This window comes from Balaenoptera ricei, chromosome 14 (genome assembly GCF_028023285.1).
Source record: "Balaenoptera ricei isolate mBalRic1 chromosome 14, mBalRic1.hap2, whole genome shotgun sequence".
Lineage (NCBI taxonomy): Eukaryota > Metazoa > Chordata > Mammalia > Artiodactyla > Balaenopteridae > Balaenoptera > Balaenoptera ricei.
This window is the reverse complement of record NC_082652.1, coordinates 92,003,186-92,022,078: the sequence shown is the minus strand read 5'-3', so window position 1 is coordinate 92,022,078 and position 18,893 is coordinate 92,003,186. Positions and strand designations below refer to the sequence as shown.

The 18,893-nt window shown below is 50.2% G+C and overlaps 1 protein-coding gene across 4 annotated transcripts in view; it reads left to right on the top strand.

The window, feature by feature from the left end:
• Positions 1-18,893, top strand: part of MBP (myelin basic protein) — a 115,840-nt gene that overhangs the window by 21,840 nt on the left and 75,107 nt on the right. For 3 of the 4 annotated variants that reach the window (XM_059895187.1, XM_059895185.1, XM_059895188.1), the window contains exon 1: positions 5,736-5,812. Coding sequence is in view for 1 of the 4 variants with exons in the window: in XM_059895186.1 (XP_059751169.1) it covers positions 5,762-5,812 (51 nt within the window). In the remaining 3 variants the exon portion in view is untranslated. Of the gene's footprint in view, positions 1-5,735; positions 5,813-18,893 lie in introns of those variants that run through there. The other variant, XM_059895186.1, reaches the window with a different exon arrangement.

Sequence of the window (18,893 nt, the reverse complement as noted above, 5' to 3'; positions counted from 1 at the left end):
GAAGGCCCTTATGTTGTCGATGGGTTGTCAGGGGCCAGGGGATTTCGAGTCTGTTACCTTATTGAATGCCTCAATATGAATGAATGCACTGCAGGTATCATCATCTGATTTTACAGATGAGCAGTCAGAAGCTCAGAGAACTAAATTTCTAAGCTCTTCAGTAAATAGTAATTGGCAGGCATGGAATTAAAACCCAAATAATTCCTTGCATACACTTTTCACCCGCTGTTATGGCAAGACATTAGGCAGGAAATTAAGAAAGTCGCTGTCATTTTCCTTATTAAACTTGTGTATCCGCGTACCGGTGTTTATGAAGAATAAGTTATTGTAATTCAGCTATTTTCTCAAGGCTGCTTGTTAGAGCAAAGCCTTCTCTTTATCATGTTGATTAATAATCTAGAAATGGGTGACATCTTAGACCTACCGGAACACTTTTTTCCACGTAAGACATATTCATAATGTAAACAACGTCCAGCTGATCCCTATTTTTACCTATGATATATTCCTAGAGACGGTGTTATATTCATAGCTAGATGAGTCTTCTAAACTTTACTTTCTCAACTGTAAAATGGGAATAAAGCATACAGGGTTATTCCTATAATGCCATAACTCAAGGGATAAAGCAAATCACTGTAAAACTAACCCTGTATCTCCATAAAAACATTAATTTTAGGGTTGCTTTTAGGAACATGGACGCTGAGCAGGAAAAAAAACAAAACAAAACTCTTGTACAATCTACAGAATCTTCTGAAACCAAAGCCTAAAGAACTGTAAGTCTGTGAGAATAGTATACCTGTGACCGTTTCCTATAACATGGGCATAAATACAACCACACAGGTTGGTTCCTAACGAGCCCAAACGTACAGTGAGTGCAGACACCATGATGAACCCCGCCGCGTCACGCGTGTGACCAAGTGTGTGACCACGCGGGTTACCGCCCTGACGCTCCTCCCAGCCCAGAGGTCAGCACTGCCCACGGTGATCCCCTCCCGTTTCCGAGGGTTTGGGGAGGCGGTAGGATGCTCTGGGGGCCACAGCTATTGAGCAGCTATCTAGGGAGACTTGAACTGAGGCCTTCTCTCTCCCACAGTAAACCTACTGAGACAGATTTCACGATAATCGCGTTGCCTGTGGAAATGCACCCGAAGGTACTGGAGGAATAGCCAGCTTGGCCTGTTAGTGTCTGCAGCCCCCTCCGGGTCTCGAGTCTCCGCCTCACTTTTCCCTTCTCGCCGCCCACCCCACCCACTCTAGTCTGGAAACAGGAGAAGTCACGCTGCTTCCTGTGTGGGCCGTCTCTGATAGAGCAGGAGCGTTGCTTATGGGTGCGTGTAGGACGTCACCTCTGGGCTTCTCGGGCACCGGTGTTCTCACCCCTTTCTCCTCTCTTGACCTGGGAGTTTAAGAGTGGATGTCCACACATGGGGGAACCCACATAAAGGTCTCTGCAATAGGCGTGCAATCATAGATAGCTAGATGGCTAGAAGATGTTTTCTCAGCTGATCACCACCCACCCTGGGGACCCAGGGCAAGGGACGAGAAAGGCAGGAGCCGTCAGCCCTAGAGCTCACCCTGACCCCAACCTTGACCCCAACCCTGACCCCGACCTTGACCCCAACCCTGACCCTAACCCTGACCCCCAACCCTGACCCCAACCTTGACCCCAACCCTGACCCCCCCCAACCCTGACCCCAGCCCTGACCAGCCCCTACTTCATTCTCACTGCAGCACAGTGAAGGAGATTTTATTGCTTCCGCTCGACAGGAAACTGAGGGTCAGAGAAGTGGAGTGACTTGCCCCAGGTCACCCCGCAGGAGCCTGGATTGGGACCAAGGTCTCATCTGCCGTGTTCACTCCAGAAGTCAGGACTTCCAGTAGAAAGCAGGTGGTTAAAATGCTCAGAGCAAGGTGTTTTTACCTCCATGCCCCCGGCATTTCAGCGTCCCCATTCACACACCTTTCCACCCAACGTGGGTTTTATCTGTGACTCCTTCACAGTGTCCACCAAAGTGATACGAGTGGTCTTAGCTGCATTAGGGGCACATTGTTGAAAACAGATCCAAGCAGCTGTTGAGACTGGATTGCGTTCCAGTGAATCTGGGTTACTAACTTGCACTCACGTGCTTAATTTTTACTGCCCTCCCGCCCCACCCCCCGCCAATAACACAAAGTATGGATGGTCCTGAAAACATTATGGAAATTTTCAGTAATCCCAGTGGCTGTTTCGAAATCACATCTGGGATTGAATTTCAACCTAAGGAGTATGGGGCAGGCCCAATATAACCTAAAGTCTATCCTAAAGGCTCCCAGCCCTGGCCCTCCACTTCCCCTCCCACCAATCTCCTGTCTTATTATTTCACCAAAAGCTTCTTAATAACCTGGAGATGCTTCAGAGTCAGCCTGAGTTCCAGGAGCATTCCACATGAATTTTCCTCTTGCTCTCTCTATTTGATTAATTGCGAAAAATGAAATGAAATAAAGATGACCTCCAAACGTCCAGCTCTTCTGTCTGCAGATGGTTCTTTTCAGCTTATTATGGAGGTCAGCTGCCAGGGCAGCCTTCTGTAACCCAACCCTCCCGTCTCTCCACGGCGGAGTGGGGCAGAGTTACCCCAAAACAAGTCCACTGCCCATCATTTTCACCACAGGACTATGCCATACACCTCAAGTACTGATGATCCCTCTAATGAGGGGCCCTAAGCTGAGAATTGTCACTTTGTATTTCTTGTCTTTCTTTTCCTGCGGGTGCGCAAATCGTGCATTTAAGGCTAGAATCTGCCTACTCGAAATGACACATATAAAATAAATTCTCCTTCTGTTAATCTGAGACAGGAGGGAAAAAAAGTCTGTACACACTCAAAAGTCTGACCCGGACTTTTGTTATTTCAATCTATTCTGTGTCCAGTAGTCTTGAGTTTTTTTTTAATAGTGATTAAAATAGTTCATGAACAGTCTTCCCAAGTATACCCTAAAGTTGCGCTTTGAGGCGTGATAAAGTTCTGATCAGAGCACACTGGCTTGGAAGACGCGTCCCCTCTCCAAGGAGCAGTGCAAGCATCTTGTGATTAGATCAGCTGTGCCTCAAAGCCCTTGCTCCAAAATCAGCTCTCCTTTTGTCCACAAGCAACCCCCCGAATATTCACACGTCCCACACTATTTTGATTTAGGTTAAATCCTTAGAGATTTGTTTTCTGGAAGGAGGGACCATTGTGTTGGGATTTGCCTAATACCTGGAGGGGAGGTGACTGAGGAGGGTGAGGGAAAGATGGAAACGGGAGGAGGTGAGGGATGCTGGGCTTGAGATGCTGTCCAGGTGAGAACAGAGACGGTAGCGTGCGCTTCTCTATGTCGGGGCTGGAAAACCCCAAGAGTCCAAGCTGTCAACTTGAGAAGAAGTTATCTATTTTTGTCTGTGTTTAGTTTCAAATACACCAATTCTTTTTTTTTTTTTTTTGGAGGTAACTTTTATTTTATTTATATATATTTTTTTATTGGAGTATGGTTGATTTACAATGTTGTGTTAGTTTCAGATGTACAGCACAGTGATTCAGTTTCATATGTACATATATTTTTTTCCAGATTCTTTTCCCTTAGAGGTGATCCCAAAATATTGAGTAGAGTTCCCTGTGCTATACAGTACGTCCTTGTTGGTTGTCTGTTTTAGATATAGCACTGTGTATATGCTAATCCCAACCTCCTAATTTATCTTTCCCCACTCAAATACACCAATTCTTATTTCTTAAACAGGGATGTTTGATGCATTGTTACTCTGAGTATTACATACGCAGTGCAAGTTATCAGTACTTACTCAGAACCCCGCATGGGATCACAGAGAGATCGCAGTTCTGAATGACCCCCTCTACTCCCGGAGTTCAGACCGTCGTCCTGCACAGAGAACGCGCAGTCACGTTCTCTAACTGCAGGTCAGGCCCCAAGAGGACAAAAACGAGTCCCCTCTTTCCCTTTTTGTGCCCATTCTTATCAAGTAAACTACCATATGTGCCCCAAAACCTCCATTTTCCCAGTGAGGTTACCCCACAGAGGTTTTTTTGGGGGTGGTCCCATATAAGTAAATTGTGAAGGTGGTTGATAGAATCGCATTGAATACTGAAATTATCTGCAAAGGTCGACTTGCATTTTTAAAAGCATACATGTTATTTTTTTTTTAAGCATAGATTTTATTTTTTAATTTAAAATGCTTCATTGCTAAAAAATCCTAACCATCACCTGACAATGCAGGGTTTCCACAAACCTTCAATTTATAAAATATGCAATATCCACAAAGAGCAATAAAGCAAAGCACAATAAAACAAGGTCTGCCTGTATGCAAACAGTATCGTTAACTATAGTCACCATGTAAAAGCATACGTTTTAAAATATTGGTTTTTTCACCTTCATGTCATGATACATGGTGTATTCATGTGATTCTTCTAAGTCAGCAGTGTTTTTATCACCACTAGAACCATGTCTTTGATTCACCAGAGCACATAATCCCCACTTTGATCCAAGTCATTTGAAGTACAGCAGTTTTTAACATCTCCCTCTGCGTGGGGCTCTGCTCCAGTCTCCATTTACAAAATACGAAGGCGGGAAAGGGTTTCCACTCCTCAGGTGCTTGGTCTCCACCAGGTAACAACTCACTGTACCCCACACACTAGGAGGTGATGCTATAAGACGCCATCACTCCCTTTCTCACCAATTTGCCTGGGGAAGGGCATGGGTATCCTTTGTAGTCACCGAGGAGTCACCCAGTGATATGGGAGACTTTGGGAAAATTCAGATACTGGGCAATTCCTTTTTTGCAAAAGAGTCCCTTTGGGGAAACAAAACTTGCCTTTCGTCAGGCATGTGTAATATTTTAGAAATCCTTCCCATTTTTAGAAGACAATTCATTTCGTTACCTTTCAAGGAGAGCCACTCCCTGTTCAGCAGGGAGGTACTACTCACATGTTCTTTGAAAAGGATACATCGTGGATGATTGAATTTTGCAACGGCCCTTAAAGACAGGTCACCTGCAGCCAGCTGACAAGTGTACGGTGGTGGTGCAAGGGTCCTCGTGGTTCATGCAGGTCCAGGGGTGTGTGTGGGATGAGGGAATCTGTGTGGAATGAGTTTGGCTAAATTCTTCAGTTTTGTGCCTTTCTGGAGGAAAAAGAAATAAATTTGCTGCTAAAGTTTGGGTTACAAAATACAAATGAGGAACATGTGCTTTTTTTTAATCCAACTTTATCTTCCTTACAAATTCTGCAGATTCTTGGGATGCTTGTCCGATAAGCAGCCCTTGGTCGGGTCTTGCTGTTTCTGTGCTCACACGATTCCTGAAGCATCAAGCTTATTTTTATGTTTAGGAGCATCGGCACTTTTCTGCATCTCTGTTCCTCTCGTTACTGAACATGAGGTGTACCTCCGTCTGTCCATCTGGACTTGTGCACAGTCTGTGAGATCTCTGGAGATGAGCTCATCTTCTTTATGGATGAGGAAACACACTGAACCGTGTTTGTCACTGGACAGAATCCGGGTTTGGGCAGCCGTCCCGCTTTCTAGCTTTTTGCCAGGACTCAGAGGACAGTGACACTCACTCTTGAGACTTTGGGGGCCTCTTGAGTTTGGGGGCTTTCGTTTTCTTTTCTCAGAAATGGGTATAGCACGTGGAACGGGATTGTGCTGATTGAAAAATAGCGTAGAAAACTCTGAAAGGACCAGTTTCAAGGCTAACGGCCTCTCTTTGTCTTTCAGCATCTGAAGACCTCCACGGCTCAGGATGGGGAACCACGCAGGGAAGCGAGACTTAGGTGCCGAGAAGGGAAATAAGGTAAGAAGTGAGCTGGCTCAAAAATCCTGCAAACGCACAAACCCGCCTCAGGTACCCTCTGGCTGCCAGAGGTTTCCGCTAAAACCATTGGCTTGTTACCCTCCTACCTTAGAAACTTCTAAGGCTTAGAACGCTAGTCCTCAGCACACAGGCCAAGACCCGAATTCCTCGGCCAGGACTCCAGGCCCACTACGATCTCACTGTGACTGGCCTTTCCGGTGCCATCCGGCCCGACATCCCTTCCCCCACCCTCATCACAGGGAGTTTGGAAGATACCGGAGAGCAAACAGGAAAAATGCAAATAAAAATCGTCCGAGGGCTTCCCTGGTGGCGCAGTGGTTGAGAATCTGCCTGCCAATGCAGGGGATACGGGTTCGAGCCCTGGTCTGGGAAGATCCCACATGCCGCGGAGCGACTAGGCCCGTGAGCCACAACTACTGAGCCTGCGCGTCTGGAGCCTGTGCTCCGCAACAAGAGAGGCCGTGATAGTGAGGGGCCCGCGCACCGCGATGAAGAGTGGCCCTCACTTGCCGCAACTAGAGGAAGCCCTCGCACAGAAACGAAGACCCAACACAGCCATAAATACGTAAATAAATAAATAAATAAATAAATAAATAAATAAAATTAAAAAAATAAATAAATAAAGCAAAAAATTTAAAAAAAAAATCATCCAAATCCCTCCAGTGACTTAGAATGAATCTTCTATGTATTTCTAGCCTCGCATTCGCCCCTTTCCACCGTATTCCACAGACATCAGCTTCCCCTGTTCGATGATGATTCTCTGCATCACCTTTGACTCCCCCAGAGTGACTGGGAAAGTGGTTCTCAGCCTGTTTCCCCCTGAGCCGCTCAAACCGATGACCCTGTCACCAGGGCACCTGCTGGCCTCATTCTCTGCCCACCGAAGAATCATTTCAGATTATGAGGAAATAGGCCTGATGTTGTGCGCAGAACTGTGAATCCACCCTAATTTGTAGGGGGGAAAGGTTAATTATTCCAGTTCTTTGGTTCTTTAACTCAAGACAAATGACAGTTCATCAGAATGTCACAATGCTGAGGATGGACCTCCACCAGCCCACACGCACACAGAAGTGCTTCATAAATGTCCACCAGGTTGAATTACATTACATTTGAGCCCCAAGACCTCTTTGCTGAGGTTCTGTGCTACGGGTTTTATTTAATAATAATGAACTTTGCAGCCATGGGTCCTTCTCTGATCTGTACTTGGACTCAATTTCCATATCAGCCAGGTGGGTAATTTTCCATAATTTGCTTTCAAGCCATTCACGTAAATCAGTGATTACATACTGTTTTTGTTCATATCTTATAAAGTGTTTTAAACGCTTGAGAGAAAACATTGTTTTATCTAAAACAATGTTATGAAGTTTCTTTCCTAATGATGTCAGGCCCAAGGTCAACTAGAAGGGGTTTACCTTTTTATAACGTTATTATTGATTTGGAATTCTCCTCTCCTTGTTGAAAGGAGGACCAATTTTCTAAGTATGTAAAGTGGCCTGGTGAATGTTGAATGGGGAATCACGCGGTGTTTTCTATACCTCGCGCGTGAACTGTGTTACTGGTAATCTCCCTGTGAAGGCACTAGTAACTCTGAGCTGTGAACGTGTTCAGTTACGATACAGACCGTGGGCCTGGTGGCATCTGCACCAGGAGGACAGAGTCTCAGCTGAGAGTGAAAGTGGAGATCAGCTCTTCTCAGAGAGCCCCATCCTGTGAGCACGCGGTATTTTAAGGCGCTGCTGATTTAAGTGACTGATTTGCAAGTCTGCTTCTGAAAGCCTCTCTGCGGCTTGCAGTGTCTTTCCTGTTGTTGGACATTGTAAAGCACCAAGACATAGTCTCACTGGTTTACTTTTACCAGCGTCAGATTCCTGAGCAGTGGCACAGCCATAGTGACGCTTCTGTCTTCTGAAAGCTAATTTTTAACATTCTGATGATTGTTTTTGAAATTGGGCGTTTAAGGCCACTGGTTCCTGTAGGGTCCTGTAGGGAGTTGTTGCAAGTAACAGCTCTCTTCTTTTAATTGTTTGTCACTTGACAGAAAATATCTGAGGCCTTGTGGAGGGAGTGTTCTGGGGCAGCGGTCCCCAACATTTTTGGCCCCAGGGACCGGTTTCGTGGAAGACGGTTTTTCCACGGAGGTGGCAGGTGGGGTGGGAATGGGCGGGGTCAGGCGGTGATGCGAGTGATGGAGAGCAACGGGGAGACGCAGATGAAGCTTCGCTCGCTCTCCCCCGCTCGCCTCCTGCTGTGCGGCCGTTTCCTAACAGGCTGCACGAACCGGTACCGGTCTGCGGCCCGGGGGGTTGGGGAACCCCTGCTTTGTGGTGTTAGCGTGGCGTATCAGCTTAAACCAGGATAGAAAAAATCACATGAGCTCGTGCCCTGCTGTTTATCAGCCTGCATGTTTCTGTAGTCATTCTGGGAAGCTTGTTTTTCACTTACGAGGGAATGGACAGAAAGCTTTTGCCTGTGTCCGGGGGCTGATTGTTGACCTGCTAACAGGCGGGGGGCTGCAGGGAGCGGTCACCCCACTCATCTCCCCAGCTCTGGCCTCTTTGCGGCCCGCCCCGTACTGCACAGGGGCCCAGACCCCTCCTCTGCTCCCCCCTCGCGTCCCCCATCAGCCCCGTGTCCTCACGCCCTCGCCCGCTGCCTTCCTGGGACCCGCAGGCCTGCGGAGGACGTGAGGAGGCAGTGGTCCTGTGTCGTGACCCCCTGCTCTGCCGCCCTCTCCCCCGCCCCGCTCGGCCCGGCCGGGGAAGGAGCCGCGGCGGCCAGGAGCACACAGCCTCCTGCTCCCAGGCTCCTCCCCGTGATGCCCCCCAGTTCTCTCACTGGCTTCCCTCTCCTCCCGAAGAAGACGTGTCACGATGTAGCAAGGAGCCTGTGGTGGAAGGGACAGCTCTGGCATTTCTCTGTCCCTGTTCCAGCCTTGCGTGTTAACGTGGACAGACTCACGTCCAGGCAGCGATGCAGCTGCGAGCGCGTCCTCGGGGCCCCGCCAGAGAGCAGGGTGTGGATGGTGGAGGTCAGGGAGGCCCATTCACAAGGGGGACCAGTGGCATTCAGGGAAGTTCTCATCCTCGGACACAAAGAAGTCCCTGCTGGCCCCCGATTCCCTGCTTTTCTGAGCGTCCTGGTGGATTTGTTTCCAGAAAGCCCCGCTCACTAACTTACCAGCTCCTTGTCAGGCAGTGCATTTTCACAGTGGTCCTTTGGCAGAACCGGGGAAGGGCGCGTCCCAGCTGCCACGTCCCCGGGACACATGGTTCTCAAATAGAGCCCCCGCCCTTGGGCAGGCTGTGCCCGGGCAGCCCTGGGAGCCCGGGGACCCCGCGCAGGTGGGTGACACGCTTGGCCCCTCTGGCTCCTGGAGGGGAGGGTTCATTTCCAGGTCTGCGCAGGAGTGGAGCTGGAGCCCTTCTTCCTCAGGAGAACCGACTGGGACTTAGGACGGTGCCCACACCCTTTACTGAGGCTCTGCTGGGCTTCTGTCTCGTTCAGCGTTGCTCTGACTGTTGGCAGTCTCTGACCTATGGGTTTGCTTGTTGGGGTTTTCTGGTGATTCTCTGTTGGACACCCCAGCTGCTATTAGCGCCCGCCGTGCTCCAGGCATCTGCGCCGTGGCTGTGTAGTTGCCAGGGCTGCTGTGACAAAGCACCACAGACCCGGGGGCTGAACGAGAGACGTGTATTCGTGTATTCTCAGTCCTAGAGGCTGGAACCTGAGGTCCAGGTGTCGGCAGGCAGGGCTGGGTCCTCCTGAGGCCTCGCTCCTTGGTGTGTAGACGGCCGTCTTCTCCCTGTGTCTTCAAGTGGTCATCCCTCTGTGTGTGTCTGTGTCCTGATCTCCTCTTATAAGGATACCAGTCCTATAGGATTAGGGCCCATCCTAGTGACCTCATTTTACCTTAATCACCTCTGTGAAGACCCCACCTTCAAATGCAGCCATATTCTGAATTCCTGGAGGGCTAGGACTTCGACACGTGGCTCTTTGGGGAACACGAGTCAGTCCACAGTGTCCGTGGATGCAGCCGAGAAGTGACTGGGAGGTTTGAGAGGCCAGAGAGAGGAGTGTCCCCAGCCCTGCCTGGTGATCGCCACCAGAGTCTGACCCTCACCCTCAGTGGGCACTGCCATTGCCCTGGCCTCTCCCCATCATGAGATTTCGGCATTTGCTTCTCTCCTGTTAACACCTCCCTCACAGACCCCTTAACCTTTCAGGCCCCAGATCCATAAGCCAACACCCCCACTGCCCCTTAGGATGTGGGGCTTGTCCAGAACCTTCCATGCCCATCTATTGCCCCTGACCATCTGTCCACATGGCATAGCAGCCTTGAGATTGTGTCCTCCATGTGCTGGCTGCACTCATGCGTTCAGCCCTTCTCCACGCCCTGACCCTCTGAATATCATCTTCATTTTCCCCGTGATGGACTCTCAGAGTGGCCTGCGTGGTTGGCCCAAGGCCACGTGGGTAGTGAAAGGAGGAGCTAGGCTTTAGGGCAGCTCTGTGTCCCTCTAGGTCGGCACCGAGCAGCAGAAATGGAAGGAGAGCCGCAGGTGGACGTTTAAATTTTCTAGTAGCCACATAAAAAAGTAAAGAGACAGGAAGAAATTAATCTTCATATATTTTCTTTAACTTAATATACTCCAAATATCATGTCAGCATATAACAACTATCAGTGAAGTATTTTACAATTCTTTTTTGTCTCAGTGAATCTTCAAACTCGGGAGTATAGTTACCTTACATCCCAATGTGGCCTGGCCACTTTTCTGGCCCTCAGTGGCCACATGTGGCTGGCAGCTCCAGACCGGACAGCAGGCTCCAAAGCCAGGCCCATCCCTGTGGGCCCTGCTGCCTCGCCGGGCAGTGTCCCAGGACACCTTCGTGGTGTCCTCCATCCAGGTCACGCCACCCCCCCACCCACCCACCGTGCCTCTCCTCCATCGCCCGATGAAGAGGAAGGAGAAATTGTGAATGACCAGTATTGTCCGTTGAGAGATGATGATGGGTCTGATTTTGCCCTCGGATGGAGCGAGCTGGGGTTGAGGAGGAGAAGCAGGAGGGGGAGGGAGGGGTGTGGATGAACGGCTGCCCTCTGTACCCTGGCTGGACCAGTAACCGCAGAGCAAGGGCAGTGATGAGTGAAAGTCCGGTGCAAAGGAGAAAGCAGGAGCGTCCTTCTTAAATCTGCCCAAATCCAGAGACCGTTTAGGGCATCGGGAGTGCCTTCTGGTCTCGCGGCTTCCTCTGCCCTCCCCTGAATCACCCCCAAGCCTCTGGGGCACCTTGCAGGGTCCGACCTGGGAGTCAGCCCCGAACTCCACACCAGGTGCTTCGTGGTGCTCCCACAGACACGTCAGGACACTCGTCACTTTGAGTTGCCCCCAGTTTTCTCTAAGAAGAGGCAGGCTGTTCTAACTCGTGTGTGCACTCTGTCCCTTCAGAGTTCACAAGTAAGTTAGCTGTTTAGGACTGAAAGTGTCTCAAATCTTTACTTATTCCTACATCCATTCACCCATCCATAGGCAGGTGCAGACTTTTATTAAGCACCTCCCCTGCGTAGGACTGGGCTGGACTCGGTGACGAAAGCCTGGCTTCCCCACCAGCTGTCAGGTGACCTGGGGCGGTTACTTCACGCCCCTGGGCTTCGGTTCCCTCGTTGGCTACGGAGATGAGAAGAGGGTGAACATTACGTGAGCCGAAGGATGTAACACACAGAGCCATGCCTGGTACCCAGCAAGTCCCGTGTGCTCTTGCTGCTTCCGTTCCTAATGTTCTTATTCTTGCTGTTGTTTTAAGAGAAGAGGTCATGCGTCTTCTGTCAGAGTAGCTCCCAGTCTGATTGGAGAGACCAGCAGAATTCTGACCCTGTGCCCAGCGCAGTGACGGGATACAGGAGGGAAACCGTGGGGACCGGGGGGCCCTGGCCTGCCTGATGGTCTTTAACCAGCGTGGAGAAGAGGCTGCAAGGAGCAGAGGGAAAGACCAGGAGCGGTCCCTCCCTGTGTCCTCGGGATCAGGGAAACACGGGCAAAATGTTTCAATACTGTAAACAGGATTTGACCTGGGGCACCCATGATACAACCCCTTTCTGCAAATCTCTCCCAGTTTCGGCCCCTCCAAAGGCTGTGGATTCTGAGTCCCCCAGGTACCAGCCCCACCATTTCCGCAGCCTGACTCTGCCTGTCAATCAAAGTGTCCCCCTCACAGTGATTGCTGGGAAGAGGCATCCTTTTTGATGAATTTGCGTCACTGAGGGGAGGGCCAGTGGCCCCTTAGACATTCCATTGGTGTTTCCATTTCTGACACCATGCTGGACGGCCTTGGAACTTACTGGCACAAGTCAGAATACTTTCTGGCTACGTAGAGATAACTTTGGCTCGGCAGGACGGCCCTGGCCCCAGGCCTGTCGCCTATGCTCAGCAATTGTAAGCTGCTTCCCTCTTGAACCCGTGGGTGCCCTAAACACCGTGATTTCTGACGACGTCTCCCAGAGCAGCAACGAATGTCCTGCGGGAAAGAGCTTTCGTGCCATTTTTTGTTGTGCAGAGGAAAAAGACCCCGCAGCAGAGACGGATATCAGAGAGGTAAGAGGAAACTCGGGAGGGCCACAGATGGGAGGGGTTCAGGGAGAGAGAGGGGTCCGAGGTGGGCAGAGCTGACGGCTGCCCCGCCGGACGCTCAGGCCCCGCCCAAGTGTCAAGTGTGGAGAACCGGGGCTCCCAGCACCTACAGACCAGGACCTTCAGAATCCACCTCAACACCTGTCACCTGGGGCTTACTAGTGCTGCCTGGCAGGGGTCAGTGGAAGGTTCTGGAAGAGGGCTGGTCCCTGGGGACTCTGCCTCTCCTGCTTCCAAATTTCCTCCTGACCTTGAGCGAGTGGGGTTTCCAGCGTCCCTGAACTATTTCTTCTCACCTGAATTCTTCAGCTTTGTTTAATTTTCTTGTTTGAGCACTGACCTCAGTCCACACGGGAATGAACTTCAAGAAGTTTTCGTACGAAACTAGTGAGGCCATTGCTAGTCAGAAGCATTACTACCAGGAAACATAAGAAACAAAGAGTAGTTTATATTGGCATCCCCACAGATTTTCCAAAATGAGTGAAATCAAGGGATGATCTATTGCAATTTTCGAAAATCTAACAGTAATAATTTTGAAAGTCTGCTTTTCACCTGTGGGATCTCTGTACTTTTCTTGGCAGTGGTATCTGGCTCACAAAGTTTCTCCAAAGGCGCCCAGCCATGTTTCTGGAGTTTTCTATTTAATCAGCTTAAGAAAAAAGATACCACACTGAAAAACAAGGTCTGAGAGCAATTGCAGAATTTAGACTCGTGTCTGATTTTGCAGCAGGGAGTAACCTGTTGGTCTGCTTTGTGTTTCCGATTAAATCGGTTTGCTCTCTGAGCTGTTCTTCAAAGCCCAGTGTGTGCTGGCCGCGTCTCCGGGGATAATCACGCCCCGGGGAAGCCGTTCTCGTGTTTACTCATCACAGACCCCGCTGTCTGATGAGCCCCTGGGAAGCTGTACCGGCAATGCTCTGAGGCATGAGAGGTGTAGTTTGCACATATACACAGAGGCACTCAGTAGCTCAGCCCTGGCCACCAGCATGGAGATGGAAAATGTAGATTTGACGGGAAAATACGTTTCCTTCAAAACGTCTGACGTCCCAGCTGTGGGACAGGCTGACATTTTCCCCCCGGGGGTTCACTCCTCTGCAGAACCGTAATCCAGCGTCCTGTTGCCCCAAGTGTGGTATGTTGTCAGCAGTCTCCCTCGTTCAGGAGGCCCCGTGCTTTTCACGCCAGCCTCGGGAAGGAGGAATCTTCCTACCACGGCCAGCTCCGTGCCATCCTCTGTCCTCCCACGGGGAAATTAAGTGCTGTGAGGGCTGCTCGTGAATATTGTGCCCTTGTCCCCCGCCGCCCCCAGTGCTGCTGTTTGGGGGACCCTAACTGCACAGCCCGTCCGGGTGTCCAGGGCGCCCCCGACACCACCGGCTCCAGGCCGGCTGGCTGCTGGCGGCCTTCACCTGTGGGCCCCAGGCCAGGGCAGGGTGTCGTCCACACGCCCCGCGCTGCGAACGGCACAGGTGGACCCTTCAAACCCCAAATCCAGCGTTGCTTTCGCCCCACATCACGCTTCCTCCTGCAGTTCCTTGTTAGAACCGACCGCCGTCACCACGGCTACTTCGCAGAATGGGAAGCGGGTTTGCCAAGAAACTCACTTCCGTCCAGTCGCCCAGACCCACCTGATGGGGCTGCCGTGTCTTCGAGCAGGGACTCCACCTGGAAAGTTAACGTTTCTGATTTGATTTTGCAGTGTGTTGGCAACTGTTAGACCCATACATGTGTCATTCCATTTTCTTAGGCCGCTTCCACGAACAATTTTTGTTGAGAACTCAGGTACTTAAGTTAATCAAATAATAAACGTTTCAAAGTTTCGGGGGGCTGAAAAGTAGAAGGTATTTCCCTGCAGACACTCACCAATCTAGTCGGATACATGGAAAGACCTAGTCAGCATCTAGTAAGGCCTTAGATCGCGAGGTGCAGGCGGACTTTCCCTTGTATCTGTCTTCAACAGTTGCAGAGTCCTTTCTCTGTCTGTCTGTCTCTCCCTCCGTCTCTATTTGTATCTCCGTCTCTGTCTCTCGCACACACCCATAAAGAACTCCCCTTCACCTCAACTGCACAGCATTGAGCCGCCTTCCGATAGGCAGATGGTGCGCTGTACCAATAGCTGCCACGCGTCCGTTACGCACTGCGGACGCCCTGCTGCAGCGCCGTCCCGCAGGACCTTCTGCCCTGTGCCCCTGCCGCCCAAGAGGGCGGTCACGTGACACACGTGGCTAATGTGACTGGTACAAGAGAAGAACCAAATCCTTAAACTTTAGATTTAAATAGCCGTGTGTTTTGAGGCGCAGTGCAGTTCCACTGGGTGCTTGGTGTGTCCTCCTAGTTCTAGGGTCCCCAGAACCCTGCCTGATAGGCATCAGCTCCAATTCTTGTTAAGGACAAAAACTGGGTCTTTCTCAAAGTCATATGATTGCGTACAAAAGTGAGCATTGAGTTCAGAAGGTAAAATCCTCTGGAAACACACCCTTATAAATACCAGCAACTGCAGAGGACAGCGCTGTGAGCCGTGAGCTCCAGCAGGTGGAGCAGGTCTTGCCCTCACTCACCTCCCTTGGCTGGGAGGGTCTCACGGCCCGTTGCTTACTTACGGCTCCCTCCGAAGGGGGCCACCTGCTGCAGGGTTGGGAAACGCGCGTTGCAAACAGCATGCATTTATCTTAACTGCTTCTGAGTGTCATGCACACACAGACGCCTACCCACCTGACTTGCTTAGTGCCTCCAGAAGAATTTCAGTGAGCTTCTAAAAAGAGAAATAAAACAGTGTAGAAAATGCATCCTTTTAAAGAGGCTTCCCAGAATCAGTAACCTTCTGATTACAGTCATGGAGAAACCAACGTGGGATCTGTCCCTGACTTGAGAAGGAGCCACGAGAATATAAAATGAAACATCTCATTCCGGGTTGGTTTGTGAAATCGCGTTTGTATTTAAGAACCCAGGGCCGCCTCTGAAGGGGGGCTGTCTGTGCCCCGAGGGATGGCTGCGGTGCCCCCGGGGGATGGTGAAGATTACCGTGTTGGAGATGGCAGCATTTCTCACCCGCAGGCAAGCACGGTCTCACTAAGTCTACCTTTACAGCAGGTTCTCGAATGTGCTGAGTCAGCACTGATTTGCTCTTGGAAGGTACTAAAGACAAAGTCTCTCATCACGGTTCTGCACGGAAAGCACGACCCTAGCTTGATTCTGATTTCTAAGGACCGAGAGTGGGCATTTTGCTTCCTCTGGTAAACTGAGGACACTCACACCTTTGTCAGTCAGGTGGCAACAGGCCTCACAGACACACATGTGAGTGAGTAGTAAAGACAGGGGTGTAATTAGCCAGCAGACCCCGGCCCCTCAACAACCCTCAATAAAAATAATGGGGCGATTATGAAGCGGTGCCCCAGGCAGCATAAATCCAGCGGGCAGGCCACACAGCAGCACGTGATTTATGAACTTGCCCGCTGCCTCCAGGCCCGGCTTCACTCCGCCCCGTCCCTGGCCCAGGCCCAGCCCCTCCCCATCCTAGGGATGGCCTCGTGGACCCCTGCTTGGGGGCCCCTCCCGGCTCAGCTGCTAAGGGAAGGGCCCCAGCAGTCAGTCTGCGGGGACCTCGAGGCCTCCGACTTAGGGTTGAGGGCTTGAAAACCCCAGGGGCCTCGGACTCCCGTGAGATGTGCAACTTCTGTGTCCTTTCACCCTATTTATTATAGGGTTTATTAGGGTTGGGAGTTAGTTCGCAAACTTAGTTTTTATCAGAAACCGTGACCAACCTTGCAAGCAGCTGACTTTGGGCCACGAAAGTCGTTCAATAGAAGTGATATGTTTAACACTGGTCATTAACTTTATAAATGACGTGACAATAAAATCATTCTCTGGGTAAAACTACAGCAACAGTGGACCGTGCCCCCGAGGGGACGGCTCTTGGATATTCAAGCCACCCACACACGAGGCTTCTATCCTTACGTCATGTTCTTGGGCCCCGGGCAGCTGATCACGTGGAATCCGGTGACCCTGGAACACACCCGTTGATCGTCTTGTTTTCAGCTGGACTCATAAAGCGTTCCTTCCGCATTCCTTCCCTCACCCTGTCATAGCCCCTAATTCCTCTGTCCCCGCGTCTGTAACGCTAAATCATTTATGAGAGCTGACAGGACGGGGGAAGGGAGGCCAGAAATGTTGGCCTGTCATCAGATGCGCAGCACAGAACAAGCAGAGGCAGCGCTGACTTCAGTGAATAGGTTTTTTTTAAGCTGGGGAAGTATTTGAGCTCACGATGGATACGCTTTACGTGAAATAGTTTTCAGGCTCCGTTTGGGGTTTATATTTGATTGAGAACATGATTCCAAGGATGGCACAGCAGATATGTATTCTTGAATTCCTACTGACTCGAATGAAAGTGTTTAGATGGAAACTCTCCTTTCCAGGGGGTGGATGAGTTAGATTTGCTGGGAGTGGAAAGTAGTGCCTTCCCGTAGGTGGTTCAGGTTGACGGGCTGGGGAAAGGGCTTAGGTGGCAGATTGTTTTAAGCTCCAGTCGTTTTAGGGCTCGCCGCTTGGTGTGCCCATGAAGGCTCCCAGCCATTTCTCATCCCCTGCCAGGTAATTTCAGAAAGGCCACCATGTAATTTTATCTTTGAAGACAAGTTTATTTCAGACTCTGAGAGTGAAAAGCGTGTCACCGCGTATGAAAACTCTGTGTTTGTTTTGTTATTAAGGAAGAACTTTTAAAATATTTAAATCAAACCCTCTTACAATGTTTTAAATGAAACAAAACCTAAAAATCCAGGTTTCAGAATGATGCTTCCTGTCTTTTCTCACTCATTACTAAGGCAATATGGTTTTCTTGGTTAACTTTTTTTTAAATGATTGCTTTTATTTATTTATTTATTTATTATTTATTTTTGGCTGCGTTGGGTCTTTGTTGCTGCGCACAGGCTTTCTCTAGTTGCAGCAAGCGGGGGCTTCTCTTCGTTGCGGTGTGCAGGCTTCTCATTGCTGTGGCTTTTCTTGTTGCGGAGCACAGGCTCTAGGCACGTGGTCTTTGGTAGTTGTGGCACACGGACTCAGTAGGTGTGGCTCGCGGGCTCTAGAGCACAGGCTCAGTAGTTGTGGTGCACCGGCTTAGTTGCCCCGCGGCATGTGCGATCTTCCCGGACCAGGGCTCGAACCCGTGTCCCTTGCATTGGCAGGCGGATTTTTAACCATTGTGCCACCAGGGGAGTCCTAAGGCAATATGGTTTTAAAACTTTAAATTTGTAAGTGAGAGATTTTATAGGCTGGAATACATTTGTGAAAAGTTATCTTTCTGTGTTTGTCAGTGTGTGTGTGTGTTTGAGTGTGTGGCATTTTTCTCACCCGCCAGCCTCCAGCACTGCAAAGTGCCCATCGGCAGCTGTGTGGACACGTTCTCAGGCTCAGCCCACGCTCTGCACTTGGATGATTCTAACACACCACTCTCCTAATTGAGATTTGGTACCCACATTAATTTGATTATCATACAGTTAAACAAAAGCCTCGATAAAATTCAATATTGTTTCTGTGGCTTTTGATACTTGCAAAACAGACTCTGTTGTTCAATACGCCCTAAATTATGCTTTAGCACAAGTCATATGTAACCAAACACAAGCCGTCAGTAAATAGATAAGGCAATTTGGTAGTTACCTTAATTACCCGTGGCGAGTGAGGAAGACTGCAGCCTGGGTTATTCACAGACGTGCGTGCATTCACACTCTACTGTTTCAGAGCTGCATTAAGTCGCTTAACAAAATACCAACATCTTGAAATTTAAAAGTAAAAGGCGAGCTTAAATGTTGGTTTCGACTGTTTGGGTGGGAATTTGCCTCTTTCAGGAATCAGTCGGAGACGTGTCCTTGCTGGCAAAGCCGCGTGCTGTCTCCGCATCTGGGGGGCCTGGCCTCTGCCACCCGTACCTGCCGCCCTGCCCCCCTGCCCTCTGCCCTCGCCGCCCGGCCCCTCTCTTCCAGCGGCTCACCTTACTCTCCTCGAGCTGTCGTCCCACCCAAACCATTGGGTTCATTTTCCTTCTCTGGCTGGTTTTGCCTCCTCACCCTGGAATGCAAACCCTGTGGGAACGGAGACTGACCCACTGGCACCCACATGTCCCAGGGCCACTGGACACTGCACAGCCAGTGGGTGCCATCACCCCAGGGTCAGCTTATGTGGCATCTGCTCAGGGCACGGCGTCCAAGTTGATCTTGGTAGTGAACTTCACACCATGCTGGGGCTGGTTACTTCTGCTGGAAATACCTGTAGGGAAGGAAACTTCTTCAAATACATCCCCCCAAATTGCCTCCTTTTGATTAAGTAAAAATAAAAGGTGTCAGCTACCAAATGTAAAATAGATAGCTAGTGGGAAGCAGCCGCATAGCACAGGGAGATCAGCTCGGTGCTTTGTGAGCACCTAGAGGGGCGGGATAGGGAGG